The 17,250-nt window shown below is 44.3% G+C and overlaps 1 protein-coding gene across 1 annotated transcript in view; it reads left to right on the top strand.

Moving 5' to 3' along the window:
- Nucleotides 1-17,250, top strand: part of Tcp11l2 (t-complex 11 like 2) — a 36,784-nt gene that overhangs the window by 12,278 nt on the left and 7,256 nt on the right. The window contains exons 4-8 of the mRNA XM_021205305.2: nt 965-1,085; nt 2,199-2,419; nt 5,654-5,790; nt 14,469-14,653; nt 14,845-15,026. Coding sequence (XP_021060964.1) covers nt 965-1,085; nt 2,199-2,419; nt 5,654-5,790; nt 14,469-14,653; nt 14,845-15,026 — 846 coding nt within the window. The remainder of the gene's footprint in view (nt 1-964; nt 1,086-2,198; nt 2,420-5,653; nt 5,791-14,468; nt 14,654-14,844; nt 15,027-17,250) is intronic.

Raw genomic sequence — 17,250 nt, 5'->3', positions numbered from 1 at the left:
TGTGTGTGTGTGTGTGTGTGTGTGTGTGTGTGTGTGTGTGTAATTAAACAGTTCTATGGGAATGAATTGACTTAAAACATTGAGCAAGGTGGTGCTTTCTTGTGAGCTCTTACTGGGAAGTCTCCTGTTTCAGCAGTTTAGTTCTGGCTGACTTTAAATGGGACTCCTGAGTAGAAGATGGCAGCCATTCAAAGACACATGTCCTTATGTCCTTGACCCAACCTGTTCTGTCCCTTGCCATAGAACTTCAGCTGTTGAAGAAAGAGTAATGCTGTTACCGTATCCCTAAAGTATAGAGCTGTATTGAAGACAATCTAATAAATGATAGATCTTCTTAGGACAAAAGTTTTTGAACTTATTGAAAGATATGCTAAGGAAACATTTTAGAGGTTGGGGGAAAACAACATAAATCTATAAATTAAAAAATTGTATTTTGTATGGATATTTTTAAATATTTATATTTAATGTGTGTGTAGGTGTATGCGTGTGCGTGTGTGGGGGGTGGGGTGGGGGGGTTGTGTATTTGAGTGCACTGAGGCCAACAGAGGGAATCTGATTCCTTGGAGCTGAGTTGCAGGCATGTGTGGAACCCCTGTCTTGTTAAGAAGGTTCTGATATCTAGCTTCCGGTCCTCATGATTGCACAAGTGCTCACAACCACTAAGCCATGTCTCCAGCCCAGTGTTCTTTACTGTGTGAAACCAGTACCCATGCTTTGAACAAGGAAAACATGCTAAAAGGTTAATCATGGGCCTAAGGGTTTTTTGGTTTGGTTTGGTTTGGTTTGGTTTTTTGAGACAGGGTTTCTCTGTATAGCCCTGGCCATCCTGGAACTCACTCTGTAGACCAGGCTGGCCTCGAACTCAGAAATTCTGCGTTTTTCAAAAAATGAATTTTCTAAGAAGTCTATTGTGAACATGTGTCTTGTAATGCTCATTTTAAAATGTCCCATTCTGTTGCTGCAGCCTTGCTGGTCAAGTGAAGCGCGTTGTCCACCAGGCCTTCTGGGATGTCTTGGAAGCAGATCTCAGTGCCGAGCCTCCTCAGTATGAATATGCCATCAAACTGTTTGAAGAAATCAGAGAGGCAAGTTGGTGTTTATACCATCAACACCTTCACTCACTGGGGTCAACGTAATAGGTACCAGATATGGATAGCTTATAAAAGGTTCAAGTTCCTCACAATCTTAGAGACCAAGATGTCAGAGACTAAGGCATCACAGCAGATTTGCTGCCTGGTGAAGGCCTATTTCACAGGAGAATCCTTACATGACAGAATCGGGCAAAGGAGCCCTCTGAAGTCCCTTCCAGAAAGGCAAAATCCCACCCACGATGACTTAGTTACCTTTCAGAATTGGGTTTTGGCACTTGAGTGTGAGTGTGTGTGTGTGTGTGTGCCCACAAGTACACTGTAGCAGTTGTGTTTCCTCTCCCAGAGACTGTGGGCTATCTTTGTATCAGTTCCCAGTATCTCCTTGGTGCACTCTCTCTAGTTACGTAGAGTCTAGGAAAACAAGGCAGCAGTCAGAGCTCAGGGCAGTGCTTTAATACAAACTGAGACCTAAGAGTTAACCTGGGTTAGTAATGGGCTCTCCCTCTGAAAATGTCAGTGCCGTGAGTGTTTACAGGATAGCTATAAGAACTAAATGGGATGGCGGTGGTTCTTTTCAGTGGCATTTAGAAGACGTTGGCTCTTTAGCACGCACTGCAGGATTATTATTATGTACATAGTGCTCTAACTTACCCAAATCAGAAGGATTTCATTTGAAACTGTCAGGTCAGGCTCTAAGTTTTTTGTGTTCCCAGCCATTACTGTTTATGTGAGCTCAGAGTCCAACATATTAAGAGTACTCAGCTCACCACTGGCTTGTGTAGTATTTGTGTACAAAATATTCTTCATGGGCTTCACGTGGGGGTTCGGAGAGTCATCTGCTCTTGAGTGGTTTTGGATCCATGATGTGCAACCTCACTGAAGGCTTTTTGGAAGTGTCCAGTTTTCCTCCTGAAACGTCAGTCATTCCGAACAGCCGTGGCTTTTGTTTCAGCCAACTGAACTTTCTTCTCCAGGTTGAGCCACTGCAAGTCTCTGATGTCCTTGCAGGCAGAGGCGTGGCTTGTGGCAGTGGGGGCAGGCGATGCTGTGTGATCGGGGAGCATCTGCCTCTGGGACAGGGCTGCTGACTCTTCTTCCCCTGTGCAGATTCTTCTCTCTTTCCTCACCCCTGGCGGGAACAGGCTTCACAGCCAGATCTGTGAGGTTTTGGACATCGACCTCATTAGACAGCAGGCCGAGCACAGTGCTGTTGATATCCAAGGTCTGGCCAACTATGTCATCACCACGATGGGAAAGATATGTGCTCCTGTGAGAGATGAAGACATCAGAGAGCTGAAAGCTACCACCAACATCGTGGAGATGCTGAGGTTAGCCCTTTTGCTGTGTGCATTTTCTTAGTGGCTTCAGATTCTTTCAAGAGACCTGGGAGTAATGGGAAACAGATAACTGGCCTTCCAAAGGAGCTTGTGATGCCAAGGGAAAAACAGAAACGGGGAGCCAATCCGTCTATCCTTGACACTGTGTGTAGAGTTTTCTAGAGAGGTAGGTAGTCTGCATGCAGTGGGCCTTGAGGATATAGTAATAAAATCAGGATTCCTGGCCCCAGGGCATTAGGGTGAAAGGGAGAGACAGACCTTGACCAATGAACTGGGCTGATTAAACAGTTGTTTCTGGTGCTGTGGAAGGAGTCATAGAGGGTGGAGCTTCCAGGAAAGGTATCCTAATGTAGTCAGGGCTAGAGGAGGCCATGGCATTGGTAAGAGCCGTTAGCTGCTACTGAATTCTCAGTGGTTTCACCAATAAGAATCTGTTTTGTGCTGGTGTCTCACTTTAGGATTATTGGTCAGGAGGCTGTCCACTTGCCTTTGGGGAAACCCAGAGCTCCTCTGTCCTTGGCTGCCTTCACCCTGCTTGTGATATTTTCCCCATTCAGTCTCAAGTGGAAAGACTGTGGGACATCAATATGTAAACAGCCTCAAGAGGGCATATGCCCTTGACTTTGACTAGCCACACAGCCCCACCCAGATTGAAGGCCCACTCATAGCCTCATATCTGCCAGGGGATTGGTAGTCAGCCATTCAGGTCTGCTACAGTGTCCCCAGGGATTCGAGGCTCACGTTAATGTGTGAGAAGCTTGTCTAGCTCAGAAACTTCCTTGTGACTCTAGAGGACATACTGTCAACCATTTATTGCCATTGATGAGAATTTTTTTTTTTGTTTTATGAATACAAGTCATATTGAGGACTGAGTTTTATGTAACAGTTTTAAAAAGCAGAGGAATGGAAACTGGTCTGTATGTAGAAGGTAATTTTATTTGTAGCCTGTAGCAAGTTGACAGTTTCTCAAGGTGACACTTCACCTGTCTGTAAAATGGGCTTTATATGTCTTTAGTATTATGCTGAGTTCTGGAAGATTGTAGAAGCTCTGCTTCCAGGTACCAATATGATGTCAGATCTTCAGTGTTTATCTTGGTCATGGTCACTTACTGGATGCTACATTATTTTTTGATCCACTGAGTTTACGTTGCTTGCATAAGCATGGGTGGAGTCTCACCAGAAGCTACAATCACTGATGGAAATGCCAGCTCCTCTCCTGGTACCCACTAACTGCTGGTAGTTCCTGAGCAGGGGTGGGACTTCATGATGTCTTCTCTACCCATCTTGGAATGTTGAAGGACCCAGCCTTGTACCCTTCACTTGCTGTGTCTGAGAGTAGCACTAATCTATGAACATAAACATAAATATTTAGAAGGAAGCTTGACAGTGTATATATTTAAGCAACAGTAGCTATCCCCTATGGCCTATGACCTTCCAAATAATAGGATCTTTGACTTAGCATATAATACCAGGTGTGTATTTCCTCCCGTGAAGAGGCCTTAAATCCAATCAGAAGGTAGTTGGTTCCCAGTAAACAGTCCTGCCACTGTTGCCCAGCAGGTCTGTACTGTAGCATGCAGGGTTCACAGCTAGATTAAATCGCTGATGACTGTTTCCCCCCAGCCGCCTGGCTAGCATCTTCTGACACTGTACACTGACAGCCAGGGCAGCCACCAGCTTAGGTCCAGCTTTATTTCTCTGTCTGACAGACAGAGTACATAGAGTCGTACTGTCTAATTCTAGTGTACACTCAAGAGCAGTGTTGTTTGGGGGAAAATTTGAGCCTCTCTGGGTACCAACTCAGAGGGAGATGTCTCATTCCTGACAGTTGGATTTTAGCTTTAAAGACCCACAACTTCTAAGAGCAGCATTACCACTCATGTAGGGTTTCTTTGTTACAAGCTTTTTAGAAATAGGGGCATTTTAGTTAGTGTATAAAGCATTGAATTTTTATATGGATCTTTAATACATCTTTTGTCTCTGTTATACAATACATCTTTTGTCTCTGTTACACACACACACACACACACACACACACACACACACACCTAATCCTTCCCTTTTAAACCTTTCACACATCATCGTTCTTCCTCTTCAATTTTCATGATCTATGTTTTGCTTCTCACCCTCTTAAGGCCGTCTTCAACGTCCTGGCCTTTTTCTTGTTTCTTGTTTAAGACACCTCCCTATACAACACAAACACATGAATCTGAAAAAGTCTAAGCTAGGACCATCCCCTGAGCGAACCCATGTCGGTCATCTTTCTGGACCCGTGTCACATCACTCAGTAGGAGGCTTTCCCGTCCCATGCATCTTCTGTGCATTTCTAAACACTTGAATAAAATGCCATAGTATAAGCCAGCGATTCTCAACCTAGTGGTCACAACCCTTTTGGGGTCAAATGACCCTTTCACAGTGGTCACCTAAGACCATCAGAAAATACAAATGTTTACATTATTATTCATAACAATAGCAAAATACTAGTTATAAAGTAGCAATGGAAATAATCTTATGGTTGGGGGTCACCACAATGTGAGGATCTGTATTAGAAGGTCTTAGCATTAGGAAGGTTGAGAACCACTGGTCTGAGTAGACTCCATTTTCTTTATCCACTTATTAGTTGGCAGATCTCTAGGTTGGTTGCATTTCCTGGCTCTTATGTATAGAGCAGCGATGAACAGGAATGCTCCTACGCATCTGTTTTTATTATCTTCCTACCATTCTAACCCCCTTCCCAAAGGATGTCCTCTTCTTTTGGTCCTGATAAACAGAGGCGCAAAGAGATTGAGGAATTGAACACGGCTATAGTTCTGGTCAGTTGGAAAGCTGAATCGGAGCACAGGACTGCAGAGCCTGAAAAGCAGCTTTCCCTGGTGGCCTACCACCCTGTCCTTTCATTTACAGAGGTGTTTTTCTTCTTTCCAAGGTAGTAGAGTCCTGTGCACTGTGTTCAGGCTCTTTAGAAGCACAACAGATTTTCAGGGGTGGGTGAGCTGCCAGAGTTATCAATACTTGCCACAGTAGATGCTCTTGCAATGTCTGGAGGAGACATTTGGAATACACATGGATAAAACTTCCTTGAAAGATGGCCCTGGTAAATGACTGTTGACACCTCAGACACCTCAAATATTTTCAAGAGGTTTATCCAGTCTGTGACACATAGGTAGTTGTCAGTTTCAATGTAACTTCTCAACCACTTCTTTGTTTTGATTCTAAAATTTGTAGACAAATCTTCCGTGTCTTGGACCTCATGAGAATGGACATGATGAACTTTGTCATTAGGAATATTAGACCTCACATCCAGCATCATTTGGTGGAATACGAGAGAAACAAATTCCAGGAAGTTTTAGAAGAAACTCCAAGTATGTATAATATGTACTTATGTCAAAATTGGTTCAAAATAAGGTGCTGTAACTTTTACCTGTACATGTTATGTTACTAAAGAACTTTGGCTCTCCTGTTAATTTTATTTTATTTTATTTTATTTTATTTTTTTAAATTTATTTATTATATGTAAGTACACTGTAGCTGTCTTCAGACCCTCCAGAAGAGGGAGTCAGATCTTGTTAAGGATGGTTGTGAGTCACCATGTGGTTGCTGGGATTTGAACTCCGGACCTTCAGAAGAGCAGTCGGGTGCTCTTACCCACTGAGCCATTTCACCAGCCCTCCTGTTAATTTTAAACATGTCTGAATCCTCTTCAGAGTTGACACTGCAAACTTCTAGTTGTTTATTCTTTCTCAGGAAATGTGCTGAGCACATCTTCGCTTTCCATTTATTCCAAATATCTATTGAGAATCTGCTATACCCTTATGGGAAGGCATGGTGAGCAAGCATACGCTGTCAGATGTAATAGTGTGGGACAAACAGTCACAGGACAGGAGCTGGAGGTGTTCATAGACGGGATGAGGCAAGGCTGCTGTTAGTACACACGTTTGAGCAAAGCCTGCTAAGAACTAGAGAAGGGGTATGCACAGCTTTAGGGAAAAGGACATTCTGGCCACAGGGAGCTGCAAGAGCAGAGACCCTGAAGCAGAGACTTGCTTTTATGTTTGATGTGTACAAGGTAGATGTGACCAAAGGAAAATTGGTAAGGGATGGAGGGAGGGGCGATGGGCTGAGAGGGAAACGAAGGTGATCGGATGGTAAGGTTTAGAGCGCCCCACTTTTGGCAGAGTCACTGGAGTCTCTATCAGGGAAGCAGCATGTGATTTTTTACTTTTAGAGTGTGTTTCCTGCATAGTAAGTAGACTGTGGAAGAGCAAAGAGGGCAACAGCAGTCAGCTGGAGATGGAGCCTCTCAGACAAGAAGCAGGGGCTTATTGCAGACAGTAGTGATGGAGGAGTGAGGTTGGCTTCTGAGTATATCCTGAAGATGGAGACCGCCTAGTGAAGGTTGGATGAGGGAAAATGTGGCACTGAGGACAACTCAGTAAATATGCTTAGACCAAGCATTGGCTCAGTGGTGGGAGGGGGGAAACCTGGGAAGGAAAGGTGGGAGTTTTAGAGCCATAAACTTTAAGATGTTTGACATTAGTGTGGAGATGCCAGGTCAGCATTTGGTTGTCAGGAGCCATGGGTACACACTGGGGCTCATCAGCGTCTCTGCTATATAAAGTTATAGAAGTGGGTCATTGACATTTAAAGTGTTTAGCACGTTCTAAACACTTTGCCTACTTTAACTAAATCATTACAAGTACGTGACATTGCCTCCCACTTTATAAATGGGGAAAATGAGGCATACAGGGGTTGAATCTCTTGCTTCTGTATTGCAGCTTATAAAGTATGGAGCTAGACTCATCCAGGCAGACCGCACAGTCAGCGCTCTTGCCATTCTTATGCATGAGGTAAGAAGGCCTTAGGGAGTGAGTGTAGATGCTGAGGGGACTGGTCAGGAAGTATAGGAGGAGGGAAGTCAAGAGGAGTGGCATCCTCCCAGAACTGGAATGTAGGGGAAAGCTAGAGTGGATGTGATAGGACCTTTTCAGTAGTCAAGAGAGGTGAAGGTAAAGACTTGACCACTGGATTTGACCAATGAGGATTATTGATAACTTTGATGAGAGCACTTTCAGTAGGTATATGACTGGAGAGAAGGTAGAAAGGAATGGGTTTGGTAAATACTGCCTCATTCAGTCAAGTACCCAGCGAGGTCCCTCCTGTTACCCTTTATTTTCCCACCAAAGAGCTCGAGGTGTCATGGCAGCTCACTGGCAACTGGGTTGGGTGGATTTTATTAGCTGTGATCTAAGGCTCTTGGGTGGCTTCCTCCAGGACCACCTTTAGCAGAGTGAGTTTTCCCATCACAGTGATAACATCGTAGCATTATGTGAACAGGGCACAATGGGTGCTGCTCTTAAATGGGCTCCTGTCAACTGGAGCACACCCAGGGGAGCACATGGGCTCCTGTCAACTGGAGCACATAGAGTGTAGAAGCCACATGAGGAATGGTCATACAATTAAGTGTGGTTTTATGCATGTTACCAAGGTCATAACACTTCATTCCCCTTTGATATCAATTTACAGACCTTTATTAAGCTCTTTAGGGCAAATGAAAATCTTCCTGAGGAAATAGTAGACAGGAGGTTTGACCCTCCCAACAATTAATTGGAGCTGTCTGAAGTTGGAGATAGGCTTCTCTCTATTGCTGCTGCTGATGCTGTAGACCTTCTATGACTCTTTTCATTGATTGGTTCATTCACGTCTGTGAGAGGCTGGCACTGTTCCCACCCTCTACTTACGTATGAGGAAGCTGAGGTTACGTTATGGGAGAGCCGGGATAACCCAGATGTTTCTCTGCCTTAGAGCATGCACCTTTTTCTTTTTTTCTTTTTCTTTTTCAAGACAGAGTTTCTCTGTGTTGCCTTAGCTGTCCCGGAACTCAGAGATCTGGCTGCCTCTGCCTCTCAAGTGCTGGCATTAGAACAAGACACTGACTGTCAGTGGAGCATACTGCAGAGGGTTCTATGGTATCAGCTAATAGATGAGACTAGATTATCACTAAAGACTTCAGTAATAAAAGCTCTGTGACTTCAAGGACTCTATTTTAGCTCCATTGGGAAAGGGATTGGAATTTAAAAAAAAAAAGAATGCCTGAACTTGTCTCTGTTCTCAGCATCAGCTTCCTGAGGCTCAGTGGTGGGGTCATGTGTGCCTGTGCATCCCCAGACAGTCATGCCTTCAATCCAGACAGATGTAAATCATGTGCTAGTATAAACTCTAGCTTGGTTTATCTCAAATTATGTGCTGCTTCTTAAAATTTAGGTGACCTTGTTTTCACCTTTCATGTTGACTTGGCTCTTTTCCACAGATTTAGTAAAACAGGCTTTGCTTAGCTACAGAAATCAGGAGTGCAGGAAGCAGAGTGTATGTCAGCTGTTAATTATATCCCAAGTCACTCTGCCAAAAAGTTGGTCCCGGCTTTGATATCAAAATAAGAGTCTTAAAAGAATTATTAACACAAAAGGACATAAGTCTTACTGGAGTTTTTGGTGCATGCATGCATATATATAAATGTGTGCATGTGTATTTGTGTATATGTATGTGCACATGTATATGAACACATAGCATATACTTTCTCTTTTACTATGGCCTGCTGGTCAGGATGTAGAGCTCTCAGCTTCCTTTCCAGTAACATGTCTGCCTGTGTGCTGCCTTGCTTTTCACCATTATGATAATGTGGTCAGCCCCCAATTAAATGTTTTCCTTTATAAGAATTGCCGTGGTCATGGTGTTTCTTCACAGCAGGAGAAACTCTAAGACAAACTCTAAGCCAGATATTGTCATGCATGCCTGTAATTCCAGAACCCAAAAGACTGAGGCAGGAGGATTGCTGTGAGTTTGAGGCTCACTTTGATTATGCACTTGAGTATTAAAGAGCTTGGGTTATGTAATAAGATCCCTGTCTCAAAACAAACAAAAGGGCCGGCTCAGTGGTTAAGAGCACTGACTATTCTTCCAGAGGTCCTGAGTTCAGTTCCTAACAACCACATGGTGGCTCACAACCATCTGTAATGGGATCTGATGCCCTCTTCTGGTATGTCTGAAGAGAGCAACTGCATACTCACAGAAATAAAATAAATCTAAAGCAACAACAAACCCAAAACAACAAAGCAAACAAACAAAAAACAAAAGCAACCAAAGCAAGAACACAGAAGAAGCATACACTGATGCATGACCTCAAGAATTGTGTCCCAAGTAAGGAGTGAGCTGGTCCAAACTAACCTGTGACTTTTATCTCTTTCTTTGGATTTTTCCCTAAGCTCGGTTGTGTTACAGGCAACAGAATCCAACTTTAGCTAGCATAGCAATAAACAAACAAACAAACAAACATACATACATCATACATATATACATACATACATATGTACGTACATAAGCAAGCAAGCAAGCCAGCCAGCCAGCCTGAGCCACACCAGGACAAATCAAGGAAAGCCAGACTGTGTTAGCAGATGGGTTAAGATGGTTAAGATTGCTTCAGACAAGGGCCATCCTTGAACACTCTAGTAACAGTGAGTTCCCCAGAAGAGCCCAGTGGGCCTAAACTTAGCTGGGCTAACCTCTGGTTAGGGAAGGTGGGCCTCTTAATTGATAATCTGAAAAGAAGACATGAAAAAGGAAACATGGCAGATTAAAAAAAAAAAAAGGATAGATGTCATGGACAAGTGAAAATTGGGGCACTTATCTAGATGTCCCTGCCATCGCACTACATGTTCTATGTTTCTGCTTCTTGCTGCACTGGAAATGACTCCAGAGCCTGGGCTGTGTTTATTCATCTCTGAATGCCCAGTACTTGTACAGTACCCATCACATAGGAGGTCCTCCCATTGCACAGGTGAGCAAATAGAGAAGCACTTAAATAGACTTGGGGAAGTTACAAGATTTCTCACCATGGACCAGTCAGTGCACCAGTTTTCTGGAGTGGAATCTCAGCATACATACTCCAGAGAGATGCAGGAGTGCCTTCTGCTCCTCTGGTCCTGTGCAATTCTGGCCGTGTGTTAGCATGGCCTGGGTCATATAGACACACATGCTGAAGCCTGACCTAAGTCACAAACTCCAGGAGCTGGGAGCCGCATCCCGAATGGTTGTTTTTCTTTTTAAAATCCCTCCAGTGGTTCTAAAGCAGCCAGAATTGGGATCCACCAAGCCACACTGTTGCTTTAGTTGGAGATAACTAACTGGACATTGGCTGCGAGTGATTAAACTTACAGTCTAAATGCCGATTAACCACCGTACTGTATATCTCCCTGGATTTCCACCATGTTCTCTGATGGTTGCCTTCTACATAAAAGACCTTTCCTATCTTTATAAGCAGAGCTAGCAAACGAAGAAAAGTGTTTGCCACTGAGAAGAAACAGGGGTTCTGGGGGCGGTGTGGCTACGTGTAGTGAACAGCACCAGTCATAAATTACCCCTGCTGAATTACCGGACTCCAAGGAAGAATTGCAATGTGGTCTTTATCTCTCTTGGCTTTTTTTTGTTGTTGTTGTTTTTTTTTGTTTTTTGTTTTTTTTTTTAAACATCTGCGTCTGTATTTAGTCTGCTCTTCTTGGCAGCTGCTGCCTTATAACCTCTACCAAGTGGATGCTTTTATGAGAGCTGAGATACAAGAAGCAATTTGCTTCTCATGGGAAATCTTAGAAGTGGGTCCTAATGTAAAACAAAGTAAATTTTGCCCTAAGGCTGTCACAGCTCAGTAGAAAATTTGCCTCTAAACCTATAAAGCCTTCTAGAGTAGTCTTCAGTGTGATTTCATTTGGTTTATGATGTAAGAGATGGGAAATTCAAAGTTGGTGGAAATTCTTGTGAACAAAATGTAAGTGGATACTAATTCTCATCTAAATCAGTGCTCCTCATCAGTGGTAGTCTTTGCCTGCCCCTCCCCGCACTGAACCATGTCTAGGAACTTTTGACTGCTCTATCCTGTTGGTAGGGGTCCTGGCGTTCTGCTGGCAGGAGTAGAGGTCAGGTGTGCCACTGAACGTCCCAGAATGGTCAGGACAGTGCCCCACAGCAAAGGGTTATCCAGACTAAAACACCAGTGGCTGCTGAGGCTGAGATACCTCATCCTAAGTCAAGAGTTGAAATGAATCCATTTCATGATGACCTAAAGAGATTGCTTTGTGCTTTAGGAGAGCTGGGTCTTCGGTAAACAAGAAAATCTAGTGGCAGCTGAAGTCCCCTGGGATAGCTTCTTGTCATCTTGTTTCACTTCTAAGGGTGGGAGGTGAATACCTCGGTCTCCCCCATCATCCACTGTCTGGAGTAGGCAACTCCACAGAAGAGCTGGCTACAGGACTTGGGACGGTTCAGTCGAGTTACATCTGAGATGTAGGCTCACTGACAGTCTTCCATCCTTACGACTTCCCTCATCCTCCCTTCTGGAACAGTCCTTGCAGGCACTAAGAATTGTGCTGGGTAACTGGATTTCCTGTTTTGTCAGATTTCTTACATAGTGTTCCTGTGGAGATTTGAGTTTTCTTTAAGGGGAATCTGCTGAGATTACACTTTTTGAAGCAAAGGCCCTAATTGGTACCAAAATCTAATCCACATTCTTTATGTCTTTGAGATCATGCTGTCTGAGGTAATTTCAGCATTGATTCATACAACCGATCTGTGACAGAGAACCCCATTCAGACCCCCTGTGCTTCAAATACAAAATCTGGTTTAGGTGGGGACAAGTCTTCCCCTCCCTGGAGTATCTGGGGAGCCAAAGGAGTGACCATCACAGTTGCTACCCCTTATTAGATATTTCTTATTTGCCAGAGGGTTACCTGTATTCATCTCTTGAATTCTTACCAGAGCTGCAGGAAGGGACTGTTGTTCTCTAGGTCCAGTTTACAGATGTGGAAATGGAACCGCCATTGTATGAAGTAAGTTAGCAGGGCACAGCACTAACAAGTGTCAGCAGGCTGATTTGAGTGAGGCCGTGCTTCCAAGTGACTCCCTCAGGGGAGGATGTGTTACACATCAGAGTCACGCCCCGATTGCTTCAGTGTTAGGTTGCCCTTACTTGAGACTTGTTCATCAGCAGTGCAGATTTGACTCTACAGTTAGGTGCCTCACCATACTCTGGATGGCTCTGAGGTCCCTGGGAGCAGGCTGTTGCTGTTCAGCCCCTCTACTGGAAGTGACATTTGTTCTCACCAAATCAATTGCAAGCAATCAGATGGCTCTCTGCTTGCTTCTGTCCTGTTTGGGATTTTAGGAACAGGCAGTAGTGGGTGTGGGTGGCACCTAGTAGAGACATTTGCTGGGGTTTCAGATGCTACCACCAGGCCCTGTCTCTTGAGAACTTTCTTCTTAGCTTTCAGATACCCACCTTTTTAAAAATAAGTTTTATTTTACATGTATGGGTGTTTTGCTTACATATATGTCTGTGTACCACATGCTTGCCTGGTACCCATGAAGGCCAGAAGAGGGTGTCAGATGCCCTGGAGCTGGAGTTAAAGATAGTTGGGAGCTGTTATGTGAGTGCTGGAGTCAAACCCAGGTCCTCCAGAAGAGCAGACAGTTCTCTTCCAACTGCTCGCCACCTCGCCAGCCCCTCAGACACCCTTCTTGCTTTTTACATGTCTGCGTTTGAGGGTGTACATGAGGAAGGAAAGTGAGCTGACTTGGGTTTCCGAGTGAGGCATGGCACTCACTGTCTGAGTCCTCTACCCTTGTGCTGTCATCTAACTTGAATGATCTTCCTAGAGGCTTCACCTCCAAATGTCATTCCCCGAGATTTGAATTAAGACTTCAAAATACAACATTTGCAAGAGAATGAAGACTCTGACATTCCATCTGTAATCATGATTCGATGCTTGATTCTCTTGCTCAGTGGTTGCCAGGGAGGAAGCCTAGAGTGAGAGGGCAGCTTGTAAGAGGCGACATGAGGCAGCTGTGCACTTCTCCTGAGGCAGGGGGGGAGGGAGCACAAGAACCAGAGGATGAGGAATCACAGAAGTGAAGGAGAGAGACTTCCAGGAGGGGCATCCACAGATGAGAAGCTGGCAGAGTGGCTAAAGGAGGATGAATTAAACATGGTAGTAGATTTGACATCTAGAGGATAACTGGTAGCTTTCAAAAAAAATGTATGTGAAGACTGAATGTCATTAGTGTGGGTAGACTGAATGTCATTGTCCTCAGAGACAACTTTGTATCTCAGGAAAGGACACAGCATTCATTCAGCTGCTCCAGATAGGGATATGGGGGTAAGCCTAAAAGGTTTTCATACTTTTTGCCTTTAAGTGGTCTTCAAGACCCACGAACACTATCCCTATACAACAGTATTTCTTCTTTGCCGTGATTGTGCTCCTCCTTCAGTGCGCTGGTCCGTTCACTCTCTTGACTGGCCTCCAGCCTTGCTCTCAGTTCTTTTTCTCACAGATCTATCTGGTTATATCACTTCCATGTCAGAAAGAATTATGTAAGGAGTCCTTCTTTCCCATAGCTGATGTTTGTAACATAAGTCTAATAAGAATGAAAATATGGGATATGGGAACATGAGCACTCACATGGATCTTGGTAAAAGCATAGCTCTAATTAGACACTCAGATAGGTTTAGCACCCAAAAGGCTTTAATGTATTGAGTCCAGACTCAAGGTGGCTTGTGAGCAAGTTTGGGATAAGCTGGTTTCTGACTGCCAAACCAATGCCATCAGTTGTTGTACTTTTTTTCTCTAGCCTCTCTCTTGTGGACCAGCAATACATATATGATGGACAGCTTACAGACTGTACCATCTGCTGTCATGTTTAAGTCTTTGTGCCAGCCAGCCTTTTCTCCTCTGCCATCAGGTGTCACTCTGAAGTTCTTTCTCATGAGCACTCCTGAGCAACCCTTCTCTCCTGCTCCTTTAGGACCCACTGTATTCTGTTACAAGCAGTTGTTATTTATAGGTCTGTCTCTCCTTAAGAACTTAGGGTCATGGCAGTGTCTTTTCATTCATTCATTCATCCCTGGAACCTTCTTAGAAATCTGTCATGTAGGATGTATGAACAAAAGGACTGAACTGATAATGACCAACTCTATGGCTTTTATTTTTTTTGTCCTTAGATGCCCTCAGTCAAACCACAGAATGGCTGAAAGAGTCCATAGATAAAGAGTTGCTTCCTGAGACTGATGTAGCTCCTGCAGCTGAACATAGTAGCTCCACGCCAAACCTAAGCCCTCTGATGGTGCTTAATAATTGTTACTTGAAACTCCTTCAGTGGGATTATCAGAAAAAAGCCTTACCAGAGGTGAGTGGCTTTGTCCTCCCCCAGGATGTGCAGTGTTTGGATTCTTGACTCTGAATCCTAGGGTCCGTATGTGTGGCATATGCGCATTAACTAAAATCAGATCAAAATGAAAATGTGGCTATGATGTTGCTTATTTTATGTTTTCATGGCATTGGGCTTCCCTTTCTGTTTTTACATTTTAAATATGCTAGACACTCATGACAGATGGACCACGGCTTCAGGAACTGACAGAAAAGCTCAATCAATTGAAAATGATTGCCTGTGTGGCCCTAATTACCAACAACATGGTGGGTGCTGTTACAGAAGGCCTGCCTGAGCTTGCTAACAGGTTAAAAAGGATTTCAGCTGTTCTGCTTGAAGGCATGAATAAAGAGTAAGTTCTTCATGTATGTATCTGCTCCCTCACATATGAACCTTCTGCGTGGGTTTCTGAAGCAGGCAATGACTTTGGCCATGTGGGCAGAACAGTCACCGCTGGCTTTGAAGTTTCTCACACCTCCTCTTTTCTACAGTGTCTTGCAGCTTGTTGGAAGTTCTGGATGTCCTTTCATAGGAAGGCAGAGGCATGTCACTTGACAAGGGCCAGGATAAGTGTTGTGTTTCCCCTTTCGGTGGTGCGCATAAGAGCTTTTCTGTGACAGTGCTGTCGAAAAGCAGAACCAGAAGTCCACAGAGCCATGTGTAGAACTACTTTGTCAGAGAGGGTTTTCCAGATTGGATGGGTCTGCTCCACCCTTTCTCTTTGATGACGTCACTGGATCCAATGTGTGAAGGTTTTAAAACAGACAGTTGTGTGTTAACATGAGCCTAATGAGAGCTTTGCTTTTGTAACTCCATCTCCAGCATTGCTCTCTCATTGGATGTTAGATCCCACTCGGACGTTTGCTTTTACTTCCGTCCCATGAGACTCTGTCCCCATCAGGAGACAGGCCATGCCAGTGTTTCCATGGCTCTCATATGGGTCAGCTCTCCCTGCTGCTTTGCCTTTTGGGTGTTTTTAGGGCTTTGTCCTCTATTCCTGCCACCGAGGGGAGACGCACCTGTCCTCCCATCTGTCACAAAGACTGTGAGCTATATCCTCAGACGTACAGTGAAATCCAAGTGGCTTGGGATCCACACTTCTTAGTGGGGGCTGAAGCTCAAAGGAGAGGGTTTGTCTTGAGCTGTGTGAGTGGAGATAGGCAATCCAAGCCTCAGCTTCTCTTACTGTCAGAGGCCATACCCTTTCACCGGCTTGGGTACCCACCCAACATGTACCTTAGTTCCTACTTCAGGGCCCAAGACCCAACAGAAACAATAGCTTCTCTGTCCTTGCAGATGGGCTATATCTGCATCTCCTCCCAGTTAGAACCATTGCTTTCCTGGAGTTTTTTTTTTTCCTTTCATAAGTGTTCACTGTGCACCCAGTGCTGCTGAGTGTTAATATGAAGTTTAAAGAAACAACACGTAGAAACTCAAGAGGACAGGCTTTCAGGTGCCGTGACCAGACCAAACTCACCTCTGTAACCATCTTGTTATGTGACTGAACACGTTCCCAAGCCTCTCTGAGCCTTAGTTCTCATGTGGAGGGAGCATAATGGGCTGGGGAGATGCTTGGGGGGGGGGGTACAGTGCTTGCTTCGCAGTCATGAGGACCTGAGTTTGGATCCTGCGGTAGCTTGTAAAGTCAAGCATGAAGGAGCATGTCTATAGCTCCAGTGCTGGGCGAGGGCAGAGAGACACAGATCCTGATGCGTGCGGGCCAGCCCATCTGTAAACATAGTGAAACATTCAGTGAAAGGCGCTACAGCAAGAAGGAAGGTAGCTGACGTTTATGTCTGGCCTTCACATGAACACACATGAGTGAGCACACACCCCACCCCACGTGCACATAAAAAGGGGGAATAGTAACAATTTCCTCTACTTGGGAACTGCGAGAATAAAAGATGATTAATGTGAGACTCTTAGTGTAGGTGTCGGGCATCAGTATGTATGCGATGAATGTTAGTTATTAATACCAGTTGAGGTGTTTGTTCATCCTCCCTATAGTTTTATTCACAGTTTACTGGATGTTTCATACAACATAGAACTATTCCTTTATAGGTGAACACATTCACTGCCCAAGTCTTCACTTTATGATATAGATAGAATAGCAGCATTTGGAATACAAGCAAGTAGATGCTCTCACGTCATCTGTAGGCACAGATGTGATTTGCATGAGGCTTGATGATATGTCACAGAGATAAGCAAGGTTTTGCTTTTATTGTGAATGGGAGGCTTTGGCTTATATGAAAATTCAATTTTTTCTATGGCCTAAGAACTTGCTGACTGAAAGCAGGAGAAAGCTAGATCATTACTCTATAGTGAACTAAAACATCAAAGAGGAGTCTGGGCAATGTGGCGCATGCCTTTAATCCTAGCACTTGGGAGGCAGAGGCAGGTGAATTNCTGAGTTCAAAGCCAGCCTGGTCTACAGAGTGAGTTCCAGGACAGCCAGGGCTACACAGAGAAACCCTGTCACAAAACAAAACAAAACAAAACAAAACAAAACAAAACAAACAAACAAAGGAGAAGGAGAAGGAGAAGGGGGAGGAGGAAGAGGAGGAGGAGGAGGAGGA

The sequence above is a fragment of the Mus pahari genome, chromosome 9 (assembly GCF_900095145.1).
Source record: "Mus pahari chromosome 9, PAHARI_EIJ_v1.1, whole genome shotgun sequence".
In the NCBI taxonomy this organism is placed as follows: domain Eukaryota; kingdom Metazoa; phylum Chordata; class Mammalia; order Rodentia; family Muridae; genus Mus; species Mus pahari.
Note: the sequence above shows the minus strand (reverse complement) of the source record. Positions and strands in the feature narration are given on the sequence as shown.